Source organism: Artemia sp. Qi Xiang Cuo, chromosome 6 (assembly GCF_049724085.1).
Source record: "Artemia sp. Qi Xiang Cuo chromosome 6, ASM4972408v1, whole genome shotgun sequence".
Taxonomy (NCBI): Eukaryota; Metazoa; Arthropoda; class Branchiopoda; order Anostraca; family Artemiidae; genus Artemia; species Artemia sp. Qi Xiang Cuo.
In genome coordinates, this window is record NC_142799.1 from 55,711,483 (window position 1) to 55,734,100 (window position 22,618).

Here is a 22,618-nt window from a genome sequence, read left to right on the forward strand (position 1 = left end):
TAACTATGCCTGGAGGTATAGTTATCTGACTTAGGTTCCTAAAACTGTATACAGGACTATCACTTAAAAATTGTTACCTACCTTGTGGCCAACAAAATACCGTTCTCAAAACTTTGAAATTCCTTTATTACAAAGGAATTGAAAATGGCAGAAATATTGAACACTGTTAGATAATTTCCGAGACCACACTGCCTTTCCATGACGGTAAATAAAAGTTCAAATAGGGATAAAATCCTTTTAATAGACAGTGATGTTGATTACAGTGATAGAAAATCACAAAAAATACTAGATATTTTGGTCACATATGCAGTGACCGTCATCAGTGGTAAAACTGTATTAGTAGTACTACTGATGACAGTCACTGCATGTGTGACCGAAATATATAGTATTTTTGTAAATGTCTATTACTGTTATCATCATCACTGTGTATTAAAAGGATTGCATCCCTATTTGAACTTTTATTTATGAACACTGTTATCAAGTACCCAAGTCAAAGGAAAAATATAGTGTACAAAATCACAGACATCTGTCACCACTGAGCCAGATAAACTTGGTGTCAGAGTTACCCCTGGTGTCCCAATCAATCAGTTGACACTAACTTTATTGATACGTACGAGCATGTCACAAAGCTTATGGATGAGGGGTCTCTTGTTGACATGATATTACTGGATCTAGCTAGAGCATTCAATAAAGAATGTCAAAGGAGACTAAATTCTATACTCTGTGAAATGGGCATAAACGATGATGCTGTCAACTGGACAATTCAATTGCTTACCAATAGAAATAAGCTGGAACGGGTATTTAGAAATGGCAGATTGATCTTCTTCTCAGAATCAGCAAATGTAAAAAGTGGATTGTCTCAAGGAATAGTTTTAGGTCCAACTTTGTTTAATATTTTCATCAATGATGTGCCTTCAATCATAGAGTACAAATTTGCTTGTATGCAGATAATTCCAAAATAATGGGCATATTAGGCAGCGCCATTGTGCTGCCTAAGCAAAGAACGATTTTGGCACAATGTGTTATTTATTCTTTCCTTAGACCAGGGCACTTCGTATCAAAGAAATTGTCGTGTAAACTTCGAAAAGGGCTCATTCCATTGGAAACTGGAATAGCTAGTGCCCTTTCTAATAGTCGAAAGTGATCGGAAGGCAACTAACACCCCTTCCACGCCCACCATTTCCCCAAACACATCTACTCAAAATTTTTGAGATAGCCATTTTGTTCAACGTCGTTTATTTCCAAATAGAAATCATGTTTTTGAGGAGGACACTCCGCCCACAGCCCTCAGGGCAAGGACTGTGAGTTATACCCTGGGCGCATATAAGGTTTCTATAGAAAGCTTTGCCGTAGAAACTTAGAAAAGGGCTCATTTGATTGGAAATTCAAAGGGCTAATACCCTTTTTAATAGTTGAAAGTGATTGGAGGGCAACTAACCCTCCTCCCACATCCACCATTTCCCCAAACACATCCAATCCAAATTTTTAGCCAATTTGTTCAACATAGCTGAAAGTTCTGGAAATTAGGTCTTTGAAGATGACAGCCCCCACAGCACTCAGGGCAAGGGTTGTAAGTTTTGTCCTGGGGGCATATAATGTTTTTTATATGAAGCGTTGTTGTAGAAACTTCAAAAAGGACTCATTTGATTGGGAATTGAAATGGCTAGTGCCCTACTTAACAGTCGAAAGTGATTGGAAGGCAACTAACACCCATTCCATACCCACCATTTCCCTAAAAACACTCAATCAAAATTTTTAGATAGCCATTTTGTTCAATGCAGTTGAAAGTTCTGGAAATTAAATCTTTGCACAGGACACTCACCCACAGTCTTCAGGCAAAGGAATGTAAGCTATGCCTTGCAGGCATATAAGGTATTTATAGAAAGCAATGTTGTAAAAACTTGAAAAAAGGCACACTCGATTGGAAATAGAAAGGCCTAAAACTCTTTTTAATAGTTGAAATTGATTTGAGGGCCGCTAACGCCCTCTCACACCCACCTTTTACCCAAACACATCGAATCAAAATTTTGAAATAGCCATTTTGTTCAACATAGTTGAAAGTTTTGGAAATTAGGTCTTTGAGGATGACAACCACCCCCCCCCACCTCCACAGCCCTCAGGGCAAGGGTTGTAAGTTATGTCCTGGGGGCATATAAGGTTTTCATAGAAAGTGTTTTCGTGGAAACTTCAAAAAGGGCTCATTCTATTGAGAAATTGAAAGGGCTAGTGGCCTTTTTAATAGGCAAAAGTGATTAGAGCGAAACTAATCCCCCTCTCAAACCCACCATTTCCCAAAACACATCCAATTAAAATTTTTTGGTAGACATTGCGTTTAACGTAGTTCAAAAAGCCCAGAAATTATGTCCTTGAGGATGACACTCCCCCTACAGCCCTCAGGGCAAGGGTTGTAAGTTATGCCCTGGGGGCATATAAAGTTTTTTTTTTATAGAAAGCGTTGATGTAGAAACTTCAAAAAGGGTTCCCTTGATTGGAAGTTGAAAAGCTAATTCCCTTTTTAATAGTTGAAAGTAATTGGAGGGCAACTAACCCCTCTCTCATGCCCACAATTTCCATGCAATCAAATGCAATGTATTTGACATATGCAATCAAAACATACAAAACACATGCAATCAAAATTTTGAGATATCCATTTTGTTTAACGTAGATAAAAGTTCTAGAAACTACATCTTTGAGGATGATAACCCCCCCAGAGCTGTCAGGGCAAGGGTTGTAAGTTATGCCCTTGGGGTATATAAGATTTTTTATAGAAAGCGTTGTCATAGAAACTTCGAAAAAAGCTCGTTTGATTGGAAATTGAAAGAGCTAGTGCCCTTTTTAATAGTCAAAAGCGATTGGATGAAAACTTACTCCCCTCCCATGCCCACCATTTCCCCAAACACATCCAATAAAAGTTTTGAGATAGCCATTTTGTTCAACGTAGATAAAAAGTCCGGAAATTGTCTTTGAGGCTGACAACCCCCCCCCCCCCACAGCCCTCAGCGCAAGGGTTGTAAATTATACCCTGGGGACATATAAGGTTTCTATAGAATGCGTTATTCTAGAAACTTCAAAAAGGGCTCATTAGATTGGAAATTGAAAGGGCTAGTGCCATTTTTAATGGTCGAAAGTAATTGAAGGGCAACTAGCCACCATCTCACTCTCACCATTTCTCCAAAAATATCCAATCAAAATTTTGAGATAGCCACATATTTATGGCAATCTCAGGAGGTTTAAAAAAAACCTCTTTTCCATACTATCCAAGAGGTAAAGATCTTGGCACCTTTTTTTTAGAGGTTTTGGCAGTTTCTTTTTCTTGTTAAGATTAGTCAAATACTACTTGTAAATTGTATGAACAAGTCAGAAACTATATATATATATATATATATATATATATATATATATATATATATATATATATATATATATATATATATATATATATATATATATATATATATATATATATATATATATATATATATATATATATATATATATATATATATACGTATATTGAAGAAGTATTGAGTATCTTCTGCTAAATTTTCCATGGCCCAAGTTTTCCCATATGAAATAGCTGTAAGGGGCATGTTTATTTTTTAATATAATTTAAATAAAACATGATACAGTCAGCGAAACTAAAGTAAAAAATTTCAGTGTTTGAACCTTTTTAATAGTCGAAAATGACTGGAGGGAACTAATGCCCCTTCTACGCCCACCATTTCCCCAAACACATCTGATCAAAATTTTGAGATAAACATTTTGTTCAACATAGTTGAAAGTTCTGGAAATTAGGTCTTTGTCACTGTTGTCGTAGAAACTTCAAAAGGGACTCATTCAATTGAAAATTGAGAGGGCAAGTGCCCTTATTAACAATCAAAAGCGATCAGAGGGCAAATACCCCCGCCCCACGCCCATCATTTCCCCAAACACTTCCAATCAACATTTTGATATAGCCATTTTGTTGAACGTAGTTGAAGGGCCCGGAAATTATATTTTTGATTATGACAACCCTCTCACAGGCCTCAGGGCTAAGGTTGTAAGTTATGCCCTGGCGGCATATAATGTTTTTTATAGAAAGAGTTGTCATAAAAACTTGAAACAGGGTTCTTTCAATTGGAAATTGAGAGAACTAGTGCCTTTTTATTAGTTGAAAGTAATCAGAAGGCAAATGCCCCCCCCCCCCTTATCATTTCCCCAAACACTTCCAATCAAAATTTTGATACAGCCATTTTATTCCGTCAATCAGAACTACTACTACTACTAACAACTCACCGCAGCACCAAGCCGCCTGAGGCCAACACAGCTATAAACGCTCCTCCTCCATCCCAATCTATTCGAAGCCTCCCTTTTTACATCCTCACAGGAAGTCCCATTTCCTTTAAATCTTTCTTTATGACGTCCTCCCACCCCAAACGAGGACAACCTGCTTTCCTATTAGCCCTAGACGGTTGGCCAAAAAGAACAATCTTTGGCAATCTGTCATTGTTCATCCACACAACGTGCCCTAGCCACCTCAACCTTTGTCTTTGAGGTAAACAAATCCCACCAGCCATCAGAGCAAGGGTTGTAAGTTATGTCCTGGGGACATATAGGGTTTTTATAGAAAGTATGGTCATAAAAACTTTGGAGAGGGCTCATTGAATTGGTAATTAGACGCTCTAGTGCTCTTTTTAAGAGTCAAAGTGATCAGAGGGCATGTACCTCTCCCCTCTATACACACGTCATATTGTCTAATAAGAAATTTTGAGACAGCTATTCTATTCAAAATAGTCTAAATATCATATAATAAGGCTTTTGGGGTTGAAACAAACCCCAGAGATTAAGGGCAAGAGTTGTAAGTAATTCTCAGGGGATATTTAAGATTTATATTGAAGGGATGGTTGTTTAACTTCAGAAGAGGCTCAGTCTTTTTCCCTGAAAAAGACTATGTGAATATAAATCCAACAGAAATTAATCAAGAATTTTTTTGCACAAAATAAGTTTATCAAAAAAAGTGAAAAACTCCAATAAACCAAAAATGATCAAATATAGAATAAAATGATCTACCAAGCATACAACTACCACAAATCAGTTTCAATAAATAAATGAAACCCCAAACAAACAGAAATTAAAATAAGTCAAACTCAAAAGAAGCATAAATTAATCTGAGTAAGGTTCTAAACCCTCTGCTTTCTAAAAGCAGAATGTAATTTGTATTTTCCTTTAAAAAATTCTTTTAAATGTTTTCACTTTCATAACTTTAAGAAGTCAAAAATTAATTAAGATTTTAAGGAATAAATATCATGCATATTAAACTGACAATGTACAAATTTTTAGCCATTAGTGTTGAACTTTCAGTCAATAAATGTGAAACATCAATTATGGAATTACAACAGAGATGTGCAACTAAAAACATAAAGGAATTTAAACATCTCTCAGATCTAACCCCACTACATAATCTCAAAATAACATCTCTCACATATAGACATATGCAAGGAGATATGTTAATGACATACAAGCTGGTACATGACCAGAGTGTTACCCCAACCTGTTATAGATAGTAATTTTACCAGGCGCTAGAGGTCACCCCATGAAGCTTTACCAAAAAGGTACTAACACTAGGCTGCAAAACAAATTTTTTTTCAATTGTGTGGTCAGCCTATGGAAATCCCTTTGACAGGATGTTGTTATGTCCCTAAGTGTTGAAGCCTTTAAGTCTGCGGTTGACAAGACTGGTGCAGGAAGCGCTGGCTCACAGTATGGAATGTACCTACCAAGTTAGTCATCACAATTGATTGGTGATTACAGGACTTGTCTTTTTGGCTGACAAGTGCAATTTAAGGCCATTATTATTTGCATTGGAATCAGTCAAGAGGAGGGCAACACCATGAATAAAAGACCTCTATGACATCCCTTATCCATCCTGACTCCATAAGCTCCAAATACCATCTCTAACATAGATGCAAACAAGGCAATGTGATAACAGTGTACAAGCTTCTAAATGCTGAGAATACCATTCCTGACCTTTTCCAACTTGGTCTGCGATCCATGATTCTCTATTGTAAAAAAAAAAAAAAATGGAGGGGTGGTTCACATGAGCTGCAGTTGGTTTGAGTACGGATTCCAGGGTAATCTAAGGTGCATAGAACGAATATCGGGGTGCACATGCTCACATTAATGTAGAACTTGACTATTTTAGCCTATAAAGGAGAAATTAGCCTACGATGGCCAGGTTTTTTTAATTTTTATTTAGCTGTTAAAAAAATGAAAACGAATCAAACTGCACATCATTCGAATAATCAGAATGTCTTTTACACGTTGCTAATAAAAACAAAGTCGAGACTTTAATCTGCAAGAATATACAAGCGTTTGAATAAGAAAATTTCTCCTGCTAAAAAGAAAATTTTCTAAATATAATAATAATAATAATATAATGCAAAACAAATAGGCCACAGGGTCTCTACAAAAATCTTATAAATTGAAAAAAATTGTAGGCACTTTCAACGTAGTATTTGTCCAGTTCCTGCTTGAACGAGTTTAAGGAGCTGGCATTTATGACTTCAAAGGGGAGCTTGTTTCAGTGTTGTGTTACTTGGTTCTTGAATGTCCACTAGCGGATATCCTTTTGGAACCTCTTCTCTTGAAGTTTGAGGCTGTGACCGCAGAGGTTTGTGTGGCTGAAGCTGAGAATATTTGTAACATGGTGGTTTTCGTTGATATCGTAGCAAAGCTTGTATAACTAAATGAGGTCTCCTCAGTGCATTCGATAAGCTCGTGAAGGACGTATGAGATTGTAGAGCCCATCTTCGTAAAGAAAGTTTCCCAGAGTGGGACAGAACTTTGTTATTCATCTTTGAGCTTTTTCGAGACCTTTGATGTCTTTGTTATAAATGGGACGTGTAGTGCAATGACTATATTCAGGGATTGGTCCTACCAAAGCTATGTAGGGAATACAAAGGTTCTTAACCTTTCAAAAATTAAAGTTGTGCCTTAAAACTCCTGCGACATAATTTGATTTCCCAATACTGCTGTTTTAGTGAGCCCGAAAGTCGAGGTGGTTCTCAATGACAACTCCTAAGTTGCACTTCTACTGGCATAACGTGATTGGTAAGTCTCCTAGTCTATATTCATACTGGATATTAGGTTTCTCTATCATTTGCTCGTGAATTTTGTCGATATGTATTTACATCAGCCAATTGGACATCCAATTATTGAGCCTGTCAAGGTTCTCTTGCAGAGATTGTACATCGGCAGCTGTTTTGATTACTTTATACAGCTTGGTATCATCTACCAACAGTACAATATCTGAATTGATTCCTTCTACTTGATCATTGAGATAAAGTTCCAATAAGGGAGAATCAAAGACTGAGCCCTGGAGAACGCTGCTGGTTGCCTCTACTTCAAGTTTGCTCAAAACTCCATCTACTCATACTGTTTGAGACCTTTCAATAAGTATGTTTTACTCGAAATATTTTCAGCCCAACCAATAGTTTTTATCTCACTAAACGATAGATCAAATAATGTATTTATAATCTATAAAACTGATATTTTTAACCAGGGGAAAAGAAAAACAACAGATGCCTTGTTCTGCAGTTGCATGCACAAATTTGGTTTCCACAACAATAAAAACAGCCAACCATCATTACATTTTGGGTTTTAGTTGCACAAAGTAGTGAAAATTACAACATTAAAGGAAAAGATTTAAGCTATTGATCTGCTCCAGCTAAAGGTAAGAATTCTGGCAACAAAGATTTTAGGAGGGTGTCATTTATCTTGTGTGAGGTACATCATGTTTTCTAGCCTAGTATTGTTATTTCATTGTTGTGTTTTCATTGTCGGGTTTTCATTATTGTGTTACAATTTTTTTGTTTTCTTCTAACATTTAAAGTGTTCCATTTCCGTCCAGCCAAGGGGTCAACAACTTGGGACTTGTGTTTATTCCATGTCTGAATTAATCCGGATTTAATCTCAGAATTTTACTTTTATTGCAAATTTTTGGGATGAATTCTGATTTTTAACAAGAATTTTCTTTTCAAATTCATCCAAACCCCTTTAAAAAAAGTAAAAGAGTTGTAGGCTACTTCCCCACAGGTATCATAATGTAAGCTGGGTTATGTTATATATTTCATTGGTTTTATTACTGTTGCTATCTCCCTACTTTTTTCTGCTAGTAGATCCAACCTTGATTCATGCTGGACTACAAACAGACTTACTCAAGGCTGACTTGAACAACCTGAGGTTTAATATGGTGTATTATCGCTAAAAAAACAACAACAACAACTTGAAAGTTCCTTAGTAAATGCTATGGTTTCAGCTTGAGTTTACTGGAAACTGGGGTTTTCTAATTTGAAAAATTCACATAGGCCTATGAGTCAAATTTCCTAAGCATGAATCTTAAAAGCCCTCTTCAAGTCCTCCAATATGAGGGACTGGCCACTTTCTATTGGGCCAAAGTACATCAGCACGCACTAAAATCAAATAGTGAGTACAAGAAAACTTCCAAGCACTACTGCGGCTGAGGGCGAGACACGGTGACGATGTTCTGAAGAACCATCTTCTTTCTGCAGCTGGAAATGCCACATATCTTTCTCCCATCATCCAGAATGGTAGTATCGCCACATCCAGGGAGCTTCTTCAGCAGTCTATTGTGGAAAGAGTAAACGCAATGCCATGCTTTTTGGTGCTTGCCAATGAAACGGTGGACGTTTCAAACACGGAGCACCTGTCTGTTTGTGCCTGCTACACATTCAAAGGGAACTTGCATGAGGACTCCCTTGGTTTTATTCCAGTTTCTGACTTAACTGGGCAAGGTCTGGCTTCATCAATCCTGCGATTTCGCGAAAGCCTTGGTCTTAATCTGAACAAGATGGTTGGTCACGGATATGACGGTGCAGCACCAATGAGTGGGGATCTTAGGGGTGTCCAGGCTGTTATACATGAAAAGTATCCAAAGGCTCTTTACGTCCATTGTAGTGTGCACAGTCTCAACTTGGTCATCTCTTCTGTATGCTCTATTCTGACGTTTAAGCATTTCTTTGGTTTCTTGTCACAAGTATGCAGTTTTTACCATACTTCCCAATTCAGGACACAGAATTTAAAAGAGAAGATCAACAGAATACTACCGGATTTGAGGAAACATACTTTAGCTGGACTCTGCAAAACAAGATGGGTGGAGCGCCACGATTCAGTTGTGCGTTTTCTTTAGCTGTACCGACCAATTCTGCAATCCCTGGAAGCTCTTGAAGAGAATGGAAATGCAGAAACTGCAAAAGTGGCGCAGTTGCTGGACACGATGAACCAGTCACAATTTGTTGTGTGTCTCCATGTGGTCAAAGAACTTTCCTGCCTTATGCTTCCACTGTGCAAGACTCTTCAGTCAGTTGACTATGATTTGGCAGCTGCATGCAGGCACATGGAAACTGTCCTTTCAAAAACAAAGGAAATGCAAGGAAATGCTGCTACTGCTTTCACATCTATTTTCGACAAAGCTCAGCGTTTTGCCAGCAACTTAGGACTGGAGATGACTCGTCTAAGGACGAGAGGTGGCCAGATTATGCATGCAGACGATCCAGACCTTCTCAACCACTATAGAACCTTGCTCTTTATTCCTTTCCTGGACCACTTCACTTCCAAGCTGAAACAACAGTTTGTGCTTCACCAGAAACTGCTGTCAAATCTCAGCATCCTTTCTCCTGCCAAAATTGTTTCTGTCAATCTGAAGGCATTAAACCTGGAGTCATTGGTCGACTTGTATGGCAATATTCTTCCCGAGCCAACTGACTGAAGCAAGAAATTGAGCTATGGCGCATCAAGTGGGAGAATGTTCTGGTATCAGAGAGGCCTACTTGTGCTGTGTCTTTGCTTCAGGCATGCAACGCCACTTTTTTTCCAAATGTTTTTCTTCTTCTGGCTGTTCCTGTGATGTTACCTGTTAGCACTGCTACTCCGAAAAGAAGTTTCTAAACGCTCAGAAGGCTCAAAACCTGGCTGAGAAATTCAACAGGAGAAGAACAATTGAGTGGCTTAGCCCTCCTTGCAGTCCATAGGGATGTTGACATCTGCCCAGATAAGGTCATCAAAATTTTAACATTTTCGCAGGGAAGAAAAAACATCGCCTGGATTTCGTTTCATAGATATTCGCCCATACTTTTAGCTAAAAAAAAAAAAAAAAAAAAAAAAAAAAAAAAAAAAAAAAAAACCTTAAAGATACGAAAATATGCCTAGTGGACGCCTCCTCGTTCGCAAGGGGCGGACTAACAATCTCGAGCTAACGTAATGTTGCTCGAGGATGTTAGACAAAGTCCACGGGGAAAAAACGGGTACCCTCCCCCCCGAACAAAAATCCTGGATACGGCCCTGTAAACGAGCCTTGTGCTTCAGGAGTCGTTCTTAAAGAATTGGGACAAAATTCAAACTTTAGCATAAAGAGCGAGGTGTTGAGGAGGAGTAACCCCCTCATACACGTACTAATTTCTGTTCGTTTCAAGTTTTAATTTTGCTAATTACTTTCAGTTGAAAAAAACTTGTTTTTTTTATATTTTTAATTTCTGATTGTTCTTCGAATAATGCCAGGAAATCTGGCCCCACCTTCACGGAGAAATCCCAATCCCGACGGAAATATCATCTAGACAATTCAATGCCGGTGAAAATTTACACAGGACAATCACCTTTAACAAATCCACGCGTAAACTTGAGACGAAAAAGAGAAAGCAAGACATAAAAAAAAAGTTTTGTACAAGAATTCTGGCAAATTCTCCCTGACAAGTTCACCCCCTGGAAATTTTCCTCCCCATGGAAAATTCCCCTGTGGAAAAATACAAGCAGAAAATTCACCCCCCTTCCAGAAATGTATACATACTTCCCAATAACAAATACTATACGTAAACATTGGACAAGTTTTATAACTTAAATGTCTTCCCCTGGGGCCGGGGGAGGGGGGGGGAATGGGTCATATATCCAAAGGTATAGGCATTGGGCCTTTCAACTATGATGAAAAAAATGGTTATGTAAAAATGTTGATCGTACGATTTTGGGAAAAAAGTGCCAGGGGAGGGGGTCTATTTGCCTTCCAATCTTTTTGATCACTTAAATGGGCACTAGAACCTTTAATTTCTGTTCGAATAAGCCCTCTCACAATATTCTAGGACCGATGGGTCGATGCAATCACCCCTGAAAAAAAACTGTTTGATATTAACTTACTAAAATATTAATTTATTAAGACTACTTCTACTATTTGGCTTCTTTTTGCATTCTATTTTTGCTGTCTCAAAAAAAAATTAGCTTGTAGTATTTAAGTGTATGTAAATACTTGTCTTGTTTTTGCGTTACTTACTAAAAAAAAAAAAAAAAAAAAAAAAAAAAAAAAAAAAAAAACCTTATAGATACAAAAGTATGCCTAGTGGACGCGTCCTCGTTCGCAAGGGGCGGAATAACGGCCCCGAGCTAACGTAATGTTGCCCGAGGCTGTTACACTAAGTCCACGGGAAAAAATCAGGTAACCCCCCCCCCCAAACAAAAATCTTGGATACGGCCCTGACCTTTGGTATAAAAAATTTGGACTTTCAGCTAAACACATTAGATGGGTCTTTGCTACATGTTACAAGTTTTATAGTAAGTCAGCACCCACGGATTCAAGTTGAGGGAAAGAGCCATGATCTGCCAGCTGCCCATGGAACAACTACTTTTACAGGTTGCTCATCAACATCATCTGCAGACATTGGAAGAACTGCTAATGTGACTGGTGTGTTGAGCAGAAGTATCAGGAGGATTCCACAGAAAAGACACAAAAGATGATAAGCAACAATCCTCTTGGCACTCAAGCAAGTGAACATACCTGAAAGGTTAAAATCCCCAGGAAAACGCGACCTTGTGACATCCCTAAGTCACAAAGCAATTTGGTAACATCCCTAAGTGTTCGACAGTTCATTACCTCGTTAATTTAATTGATTTTATTTTAAAACACCTGGATGAACCTGGAAAATGGATAAATTTAATTGCAATTGATTTCAAAAAAGCATTTGACCTTGTTGATCACAAAATTCTTTTAGAAAAAAAGGGCGGAAAAAAATATACCCAGCTTTATTATTAAAATCATCAAGAGCTTCTTAACAAATAGAGAGCAAACTGTGAAGTATAAAGACCAATTTTCCACTTTTCTGCCAGTTTTTTGTGGAATCCCACAAGGAACCGTGGTCGGGCCGCTGGGCTTCCTCCTCATGATAAATGAAATCGCTGCTAAGCTGGGGGACAGATGGAAATACGTTGACGACTTGTCCTTAACGGAAATCGTATCTAAGGATTCGAAGAGCAATGCTGCTGGTATCATTGACCAAGTAACCTCAGAGGCGGCTGAACTTAACATGGTCGTGAATAAAGACAAATGCTCGGTCACAACATTATCTTGTCTTCAGAATACTCAACCGTCTTTCGAACTTCCTATCGCTTCCGAGCTAATAAGCCATAAGATAACTTTTCTTGGTGTGGGGATTTCTTCCGATCTCTCATGGCGGGAAAATGCAAAGATAATTGTAAAAAAAAGCTAACGGCGCAATCCAAATGCTAAAAACACTGAAAGAATTTCGAGTTCCTAAGGACAAGCTGAAACTAATATTTCACACTTTCATCCGCCCCTTAGTTGAATATGCTTGTCCGGTTTGGCACTTTGCCCTTACCCAGGATGAAATTGATAAAATAGAACGAGTTCAGAAGAGATCACTGCAAATCATTTATGGTGGTTCCCCTCTACCTTACTCCTTTTACCTCAATGACTTTAAACTTGAATTCCTTTCTTCCCGCCGAGGAAAATTATGCCAAAGATTTGGCTCAACCCTCCTTCAACATCCCATCTACCGATCATTCCGGCCCCCACCTTTTGTCCCTATAAGATATCGTCCCCCCAGGGAGGTGGCTGAGAAAGTTCCGAAACTAACCCCAGTCCACTGTAACACCATGCGTTATAGTAAAAGCTTTGTGCCAAGCTTTGTCAAATATTATAATGATCTCTAGTGTTTTTATTGTTTAGTTTATTTTTATCCTGACGAAGTTTTACCGGATAATTTTATTCTCAATCTCAAGTGTTTTTATCCTGACGAAGTTTTATTAGACAACTTTATTTTGTTAATTATGACTAAGAGACATCATATTTGGGCTTTGCCCACGAGAGCTATGTCTTGTTTTTTTAATTAAATGAATGAATGAATGAATGCTTCTTTACTTTCTTCAGTAGTTGTTACAAGACTCTGATGCCATTCTTGGTGCCAAACTTAGACCTCTGCTAGATTCTTTGTAGGTTGTGAAACTAAGTGAAATTAGTTCTGAAGCATGCAAACAGATAGGAAATGCATTGGACAGCATTGCTCCACTTTTCTTGAAGTACAGTAATTCCAGATCCACCATAAGGAATCATAGCCTCTGGATTGTCTATTTAGATCTTATCTGTATTGGAAACAACTAACTTTATGCTGAAAGAGCTGCAGACTGGGGATCACACTTAAACATCGCAAAAAAGATTTTCTTTGCATTTGGAAACCATAAATACGCCACAGCTGCACTTAACAATCTAGAAAAAATGCTACACACATGCCTGAAAAAGCTCCAGAAGTTAACAGAGTGTTTGTAAGTGGAAATACTGTTGTTAGGAAATCAACCAAGCCATTTTGCAGCATTGCATGTGATCTGGCTTTAAAATCAACCATGAATCATGACACCAAAAGTCATTGAAGAGTTTCTGATATTGCTGGTGCAACAACAAGGGAAAATGCCAGGGATTGATGTCTGGCTAATCTCTGCTTTCTTGCAGTAGCCACCAGAATGCTGAAACCAAACATGAATATGGATGACAAGGCAATGAAGCATCATGAAGGTACCACTGTATTTACGAATCTGACAATAAAAGGCAGAAATTGGGTTATGGACTTGGTAGAATTGTTAGGAAACCCATTCAAGACAGAAAGAACAGAGCTCTACAACTTTATGACAGGGGATATGGCTTCAGAAGCTGTAGCAAATAGTCTGCTGAGCTTCAGAGAAATTGGCTTCAAAGTCATGAGCTTGTATCTTGAAGGGATATCCACAAAAGTAAAAGTTGGCTTAGTGCAAACTTTTGCCTCTGTTGCCAAAAAAGGAAAAACAAAATAGCTACAAAAAATAATTTGGGGAAACTGAGCTGCTTTAATGAGCTCTGCATCTTACACATTCAACACAAACTTTGTCCCTCTGTGAACTGCTGAAATACAAACTACAGCTATATCTGGCCTCACTTGCAGTAATATCATCAAATTGTAGGGAGCCTCAGCTATGTACTGGTAAAAAGTTGCCTTGAACTACATTCTGGAACATTCTGGCTTGCAGTCATGGCCAAAAATGATTCCACATATGCTTTTGAAGACTCTTCTCCATCTGACAATAGAGTTGATGTCATGAGTGTTGTGAGCTGTGATTGACCAGAACAAAATGAGATGCTAGCAGATTTTGGAATAAGAATTTACAATGGGATTCTTAGGAACACACCTAAAACGTGTCCGTCTATCCATTGGTTGGTGACAGATGTGACAGTCTTAGTGACAATAGAAGTGACAATGACTACTTGTTCAACTTTAAAGAAGCATCAGGTTGTCCAGAAAAAAGTGGAAATTCTAGAGGAAATCCAGCCCATTCACTTCCTCCAGCAAAGTTGCAACAATCTGGGATGGGATTCTCAGTAGTTGCTCTGCCAAAGGTTGACTCTTAAAAGTTCTTTTCAAGGTCTGGGAGTACAAAATTTTGAACTGTCTGATGGTTCATCTTACTGGAGGTTTCAAGAGTCAACGTAGAGCTGTTACCATTACACCCCATGGAAGCTCTGTTGATGATGATTTTTTGTTTGGCCATGAGGAAGCAGACACTAGGGTGTTATACCACAGAGCAGTTGCTGCAAGACAAAAGAGCACACTTGCAATAATACAAGCAAACAATACTGATGTTGTCTTACTAGCTGCATACTACTTCCAATATCTTGCTAGTCTTGGCCTGAAGCTGCTCTGGGTTAAGTTTCCATCCTACTGCATACCTATTCATACAGCACAAAAACTAGGGGTAACATTTTGCAATGCCTTGTCACTTGTCTACAGCTTGAGTAGATGTGGCACCTCAAGCTTTCTGTGTGGAATTGGAAAGGTCTGCATTTTTTGAGCTGCAAAGTCTTTGAAAACTTTGTTGGGGTCTTGAGGTGATGAAGTTTGAGCCCTTACAGAGAAGCTATCATCTGTGCAAAGTGATATTAATTCAACATCTGTAAGCAGCTTGTGGTTACAGTGTATGGCAGAAGAGCAAATAATTTCAATAGTCTGAATGACCTTTGAGCACATTTGTACCCAAGATTGGAGGATTTGCAGTGTTTACCACAAACTGATATCTTGCTTCTGCTTCACTTGAAAAGGTGCATGTTCCAGTCACTGATTTGGATCCAATGCCACAAGCCCTGTATTGATTTACATCAGGCTACTAATATGGGCTGGAAAATTGAAGATCATGAACTGAAGCCAGACCTAGTTTCTGCAATGCTGCATGGGCTAGCAATGCTTTCTTTTTGCAACTGTCACAAGACAAGGTGCAGCTTGTGCTACAAATGCTCCAAAACAGGTTTCTGTGACAGTGCATGCAAGTGCAGAACTGACCCCCAAAAATCCCTACTTTTCAATGTGAATCAGAACATGAATGTGAAGTCTGAAGATGACAATGAAGAAGAAAAAGAGATTTTAGCCACAATTTCATGTTCAGTTTTTACTATTTGATTTTTTATTTGTTTTGATATTAAACTGCTAATGCAATTGTCTAAACCTTACTTTCAGCTGATCACAACAGTTACCTTCTACTACATCAATGGCCATTGACCCAATACTTTAGCCTTTATGACCATTGGGACATACTTTAGCCTGTAGACCCAACCCTGAAAGTTTCATTTTCCTAACTTAACCCCTTTCCATGATAGTCAAAAGTAGCTAAAGTAGAATTTTACCAAACAAAATTATGTTCAAAATCCAGGTTCAAATTAGTATAGCCAAAAATTAGGTTTGAAATTACAAGCAGCCAGGATGAATGCTGTCTATAAAAACATTATAGGATGGCATATTATTCAGCACAAATTGAAAACAGACAAAAAATGTATCAAAAGCATGGTTCTCCCCCTGCAAAATATGTTAACTAAAATTATTGATAAATATCTAGGTGGCACAACAACTTAGCTAGGATGAAAGTGAAAACATCACTTGATGCCTTTTTTATGCTCTTTCATAATTCAGCAATTGCTTCTGGGGCTAATTGCATCTTGATCCCTTAAAGAGGCCCCAAAGGTGCTCTATATTAATAATGCATAAAAAGGCATCAAATGATGTTTTCACTTTCATACAAGCTAAATTATATGGCCCACTGCAAATTTACTCACCCCCAACCCCCTAATGTGCAAATATATACCCTGAATTGTTGACTGCAAAGTTTCAAATTGCAAAATTCAGCACTATTTTTGTCAACAGCATTCAAAAAACTTGAAACAGTATGAAAATGGTTTATATTTGAGTTGCCTAATAAATAAGGCTTGAATTGTTATAAATAAGTATGTTTGGAATATATTACTCTTGAAACAACCTATTTATAAACTAGTGATATGTTTTTAACCCCTTTTCCATAACTTAACTAGTGCTGATAGCTTCTTTGTGTGGCTACAAAAATGAAATAGCCTACCTTTTGGGCCCCTCTAAGTGCTCAAGATGCAACTAGCCCCAGAAGCAATTCTTGAATCATGAAAGAGCATAAGCAAAGGCATCAAATGACATTTTCACTTTCATCCTAGCTAAGTTATTCTACCACCTATATATTTGCATATTATGCATCCTTAATCTAAATATAACATCTATTTGCATTACAAATGAACTTGTAATTAGCCATGGGAAATCCACCACATTACTAAAATGGAAGTAAAGTTAATCTGTGATGCAAATGGATGTTCTATTTAGAATGGGGAAGCAATTCTAGGTATATATTTACACATTAGGGGGTAAGGGTATACATTCTGTCATTATATAGGCTCTAAGAAATCCTTGAATTTCTTAGAAAAACTTGAAAAACAAGAAAAGAAGTGAAAATAAAGACTCTCCCCCTGCAAAATGTGTTAACTAGGATTATTCTACATATTATGGAGTAAGAATTGTTTACTTAATATGTTTCCTTTTGTCCAGCTGGAATCCTAGATTTAAAATACTGGATGGCTGGTTGGCTAAATTAAACATTTGGGTAAATATTTACCAAAACATATTATTGACTTACAAACAAAGTAAACATACCACTTGATGCTTTTTTGGTCAATATCTACAAAATCATATTATTGAGTTAGGAATAAAGTGAATATACCATTTGATGCCGTTTTTTATGCTGATTACAAATATAATAAGCATTTCTATCGGAAATGAATTACAGCCCCCTGTCCTATATAGGCTATACCTAACCTAACCTAACTAACCCTGAATGGGCCTATATAGGGGGGGGGACTGAAACTCATTTCCGATAGAAATGCTTATTAAATTCGTAATCAGCATAAAAAAAGGCATCGAATGGTGTATTCACTTTTGTCCTGACTCAATAATATGATTTCGTAGATATTGACCTCTTTTTTGTATGCCCTTTCCAAATACAATAATCATTTTTGTTGGAAATTAATTTTATACCCACCCCTTTATATACAAATTCAGGGTATATATTTGCACATTAGTGGGGTGGGGTACATTTTATTTCTGATGTAAATGGTAGTTAAGTTTAAACTTTACCCCCACTCCCTCAATGTGCAAATATATGCTCTGAATTGGTATATATAGGGGTGGGGGTAAAATTTATTTCCAACAACAATGATTATTATATTTGAAAAGAGCATAAAAAAGGCATTGAGTGGTATGTTTACTTTTTTGTAAGTCAATAATATGATTTGGTAAATATTTACCAAAATTTGTACATATATATACACTGTCAAATTAGTCGTCAGGTGGTATCCCATTAGCCATGTGGTGGATGTCCACCTATCATGAAATAAGAATTCTTTTCTTAACTTGATTCTTTCTCTTCAGGCGGTTCTCTAGGCAAATACCTTACATTTTAATTTGAACCATTTTGGATAGCTTTATTTACCTAGCATAAAAGCTTTGGAGCTTCTGTTACAGTTTAACAGTCCTTGGCAAAAGGGATTGCCAGAATTTTAGCAAGGTTATAGCAAATATGAGAATAACTAACTTAAAATAAGCATCATCTTTCAATGCAGGGTACTGAGACCCTTTTATCATTACGGCAGCTTTTCGTAATTTATTCATACTAAGTTAGTAAGGACAATTCAGCATTTTAAAGGTTTAAATTTGTTTGGTCTTATTAAAATACGATTGACGTTTTGGGCTAGGGAAAGCCATATTCACAGGCGAATTTGTTCTTTTTTTTTAAACTACGGGGCACCGGCGGCAGCCGCCGTATCATCTTTTTAGGGAGAAGTTTCAAATTTTTTGGAACACCCCGATTGATGTACTGTTCAAATCTAAATAAACAAATGAGTATGTTTCAGTTGTTCAGAAATACGAGGGCCTGAAATACACAAAGACACACGTAGATAACAAGGATAACGCAATACCTTTGGTTCCCACTCGTGTGATTTTTTAACATAAAACGGCTCACGAATGGTGGATACGGGAAAATCACAACAATGTTCAAAAAGAAATGGTTCACTAAAGCGATTGAAGCACAAAGATACTACGATATTTTTAACAAGCCTATGTATAGGAATAGGCTAAATTGAATTCTAGAAGCCATGAAAACTATTCAAAGGGCTAACCTGTAATAGTCTAGGTTAACCATGCCAAATAAAAAACATAAGTCTTATCTCCTTTGCTCATTTTCTTGTAAAAATTCCCCCTGGACACGCCCATTAAAATTTTTCATTGGAAGGAATGAATCCTCATGCTGTTTGTCAAGTATTAACAAAAAACTTCTGATAAACACGTTTAGCTTCCCAGCAACTCGCAATTTATGGTTCTACAGAACTTTCGATTTAAAATAACCGATGCGATTTTCAACGGCTCAGTAGAAAATTTTTAACATAGCCGGTAAACCGTTGTGACGCAGAAACTTGCAGCAAAACAGAAGAAATTTAATGGATCACGCAAAAACGGCTGTTTTTGCCTGACATCGTATAAGTGGGAACCAAGAGATAAATTCACCATGTGAGATTCCATTAATTGGAGAAATGATCATTAGAACGTTACCCAGGGTCGCCACTAGCTTAAGAAATCACTAGATTCTTGAAAAAAGTCGCTAAAATTGCTAAATTTTTGAGAAAAATCACTAGATTAGCAATAAAATCACTAAAATTATAATTAGTCGCTTCAACAGACGACGCAGTTTTTCATTTTAAAAATGCTAGTTTTCGTAGTTTTTAAAGCTTTTAAAACTGTTTTATCAATATGATTAACTTGTTTTTTATTCAACAAAGGGCAGCAATGGAGGAGTGGTGTAATTATCCCCCTATTTTTTGAAAAATATCTTTTTTGTGCCGTTTTAAAAATAATCAAAAAATACGTTCAAACCAACGCCCATATTTTCCTAAATTTGCACCCCTGGCTTATCTCCCCAATATTCCAATGCTAGTTAGCGGTAGCTTAACCAAAATACTTACTTTTTCTTATTGGAAATTTTTGACTGTCCATTTGAACCACATTTTTATTTATGCATTTACAAATCATTTTCTTTTTGTTCTGGTTGAACTAGTAAAATTACTTAAAACACCAGCAAGTATTTTGAAAAACACGGACGAAATTGATAAGAAAATAAATTATATATCTTTACCTTTTTGTGTCAGTTTTATCACAAAAACTGTTAAAGAAATAAAAAACAAAATATTAAAGTTGTTTTCAAACCCGAATTCTTTAATAAATTCTGGTAAAGATGTAATTCCAAAAAATACATGAAAGAAAAATCAAACACAAACAAGTATGGGTTCAATAAGAGAGTCATACTTTCTCTTGCAATTTACTCGTGCGTGCAGCCATTTAAACATTTGCCTCACAATTACTTGAGATCTTAAGTCTCAAGATCATTCCCCCAAACACATCTAATCAAAATTTTGATATAGCTATTTTGTTCAGCGTAGTTGATTTAGAGATAGAAAATATATTTTGAGGAGGACATTCCCTCAAAACCCTCAGGGCAAGGGTTTCAAATTATGCCCCGGGGGCATATAAGAACGTTGTTGGCACAATGTACTATTTATTATTTTTTTTCCATTAGAGCAGGGCACTTTGTAACGTAGTAGTTGTCGTAGAAACTTTGAAAAGGGCTCATTCGATTGGAAATTGAAGTGGCTTGTGCCTTTTTAATAGATGAAAGTGATTGTAAGGCGAATAACACCCCTTCCAAGCCCACCATTTCCCGAAACACATCCAATCAAGATTTTGAGATAGTCATTTTGTTCAGCGTATTTTATTTTCAGATAGAAATTATGTTTTTGTGAAGGAAACTCCCCTGAAGACCTCTGGGCAAGGATTGTAATTTATGCCCAGGGGGCATATAAGGTTTTTCTTATAGAAGGGGTTGTCGTAGAAACTTATAAAAAAGGCTCATTCGATTGGAAATTGAAAGGAAATTCGATATTGCCCTTTTTAATACTCAAAAGTGATTGGAGGGCAACTAACCCCCCTCTCACACCTACCTTTTCCCCAAGAACATCCAATCAAAATTTTGAGATAGCCATTTTATTCAACGTAGTTTCAATTTCTGGAAAATATGAAGCCCCCACAGCCTTCAGGGCAAGGATTGTAAGTTATGCCCTGGGGGTATTTAAGGTTTTCATAGAATGTGTTGTCGTAGAAACTTTAAGAAAGGCTCATTCGATTGGAAATTGAAATGGCTAGTGCCCTTTTTAATAGTCGAAAGTGATTGGGAGGCAAGTAACAGCCCTTCCACGCCCATCATTTAACAAAACACATCCAATCAAAATTTTGAGACAGCCATTTTGTTTCAAGGAGTTTAAAGTTCTGGAAATTATATCTTTGAGCAGGAACCCCCTCCCACAGTCTTCAGGGCCAGGGATGTAAGTTATGCCCTGGAGTATATAAGATTTTTATTGAAATCTTTGTCATAGAAACTTGAAAAAGAGCTCATTTGATTGGAAATTCAAAGGGCTAGTGCCTTTTTTAATTGTCGAAAGTGATTTGAGGGCAACCAACCCCCCTGTCTCACCCATTTTTCCCCCAAACATATCCACTCAAAATTTTAAGATAGCCATTTCATTTAACGTAGTAGAAAGTTTTGGAAATTAGGTCTTTAAGGATGACAGCCCCTTCCCCTCAGAGCAATCAGGGCAAAGGTTGTAAGTCATGCCCTGGGGGCAAATAAATTTTATATTGAAAGTGTTGTCGAAAAAACTTCAAAAGGGTTCATTCAATTGGCTGGGTGCGGTAAAACGTGGACCTTGTTGACCACGTCCATTTTGTAAGTATCGTTGGTCTTAGATAAGTTAGCATGGTCAAATTTCTACGTGCTTCCCTGCTAAGTGCGCTCATTTCTGGGACCGTGCTCGTCGTAGTTTCCGACATTGAAGATTGTATATCTCTTACTGGGGTTTCATATGTAGGCGTTGTTGCTTCGGCGTCTTTTCTTTTTCTTTCTGTAGGGTTTTTATTCTTATCATCTTGTTGTGTATTTGAGAATTTTAATTCATCTATGTTAAGAATTTGTCTGTAGTCTTTTTCCATTGTGAGTTTTGATAATATTTGCTTCGTAACATTCTGTTCAGCATGATTTTGCCATAATTCCCTGAGAAATGTCCATAGGCTTAGTTGTTCATTTAGCATTGTGTAATTTCCATCATAGAGTTTATTTTTCTTGGGAGCTGTCAAGAAGGAACCTGCGATATATTTTTTTGTAGTATATTCGCTTATGGATCCGTCTGCATTTCTTAATCCTCTTTTCCTTCTGTTTTTTCTGTTGTTAGTTCCTAGCGCTTTATCGATATCTGCCATTTTCTTGTCAAAGTCGTCTACTATGAATTTCGACTTTAGTTTAGGAAGAATGGGGGGGGGGGGGTAGATTTCCTGTATTTTGCTTGTGGTGCATGTCTTTCGTGGTCTGTAAGCTTTTGTCCGATTTTAAGAATTGGAATATAGAGTCCTTTAATTAGTTGGTATTCTTTTCTAGTCTTATTACTTGTTGAAATAGGGTCTCAAATGGTTTGGGATCCAGTTTCATAAATATTTTCCAAGCATTGTGGCTTGCAAGTAACGAATTCTCATGTTTGAAGATTATTCCATGTTTCACGATATCTTGGGCTATAGTTTGGGCAACGAAGATTATCATGAAGTTTATTAGCCATATCCTTTTTTTGCTGTTTCTGGAATTAATATTTCATTAAACATAATGTAGTAAGAAAAATTTTGATTAAAAACCGATTGTAAATTCAGATTCCTATTATAGGGGATTTCCTTTTTTCTTTTTATCGAGGAAGTAACCAAAGTGAGTTTAAGATTCTTGGTCGTACACTTTGTTTCTTTGCTTATGGTGAACGTACGGCTGATTCTTCGGCTGGGGAGATAGATGTTTTAATTGGTCTCATTCAAGGATCTTTTTTTTAACGTAA

General features: G+C 37.2%; 1 protein-coding gene across 1 annotated transcript in view; it reads right to left on the minus strand.

Annotated features, from left to right (window-relative positions):
• Nucleotides 1-18,336, minus strand: part of htt (huntingtin) — a 277,075-nt gene extending 258,739 nt beyond the window's left edge. The window contains exon 1 of the mRNA XM_089091088.1: nucleotides 18,235-18,336. Within this exon, the coding sequence (XP_088947214.1) occupies nucleotides 18,235-18,311 (77 nt within the window). The 5' untranslated portion in view covers nucleotides 18,312-18,336. The remainder of the gene's footprint in view (nucleotides 1-18,234) is intronic.
• Nucleotides 18,337-22,618: the final 4,282 nt, after the last annotated feature.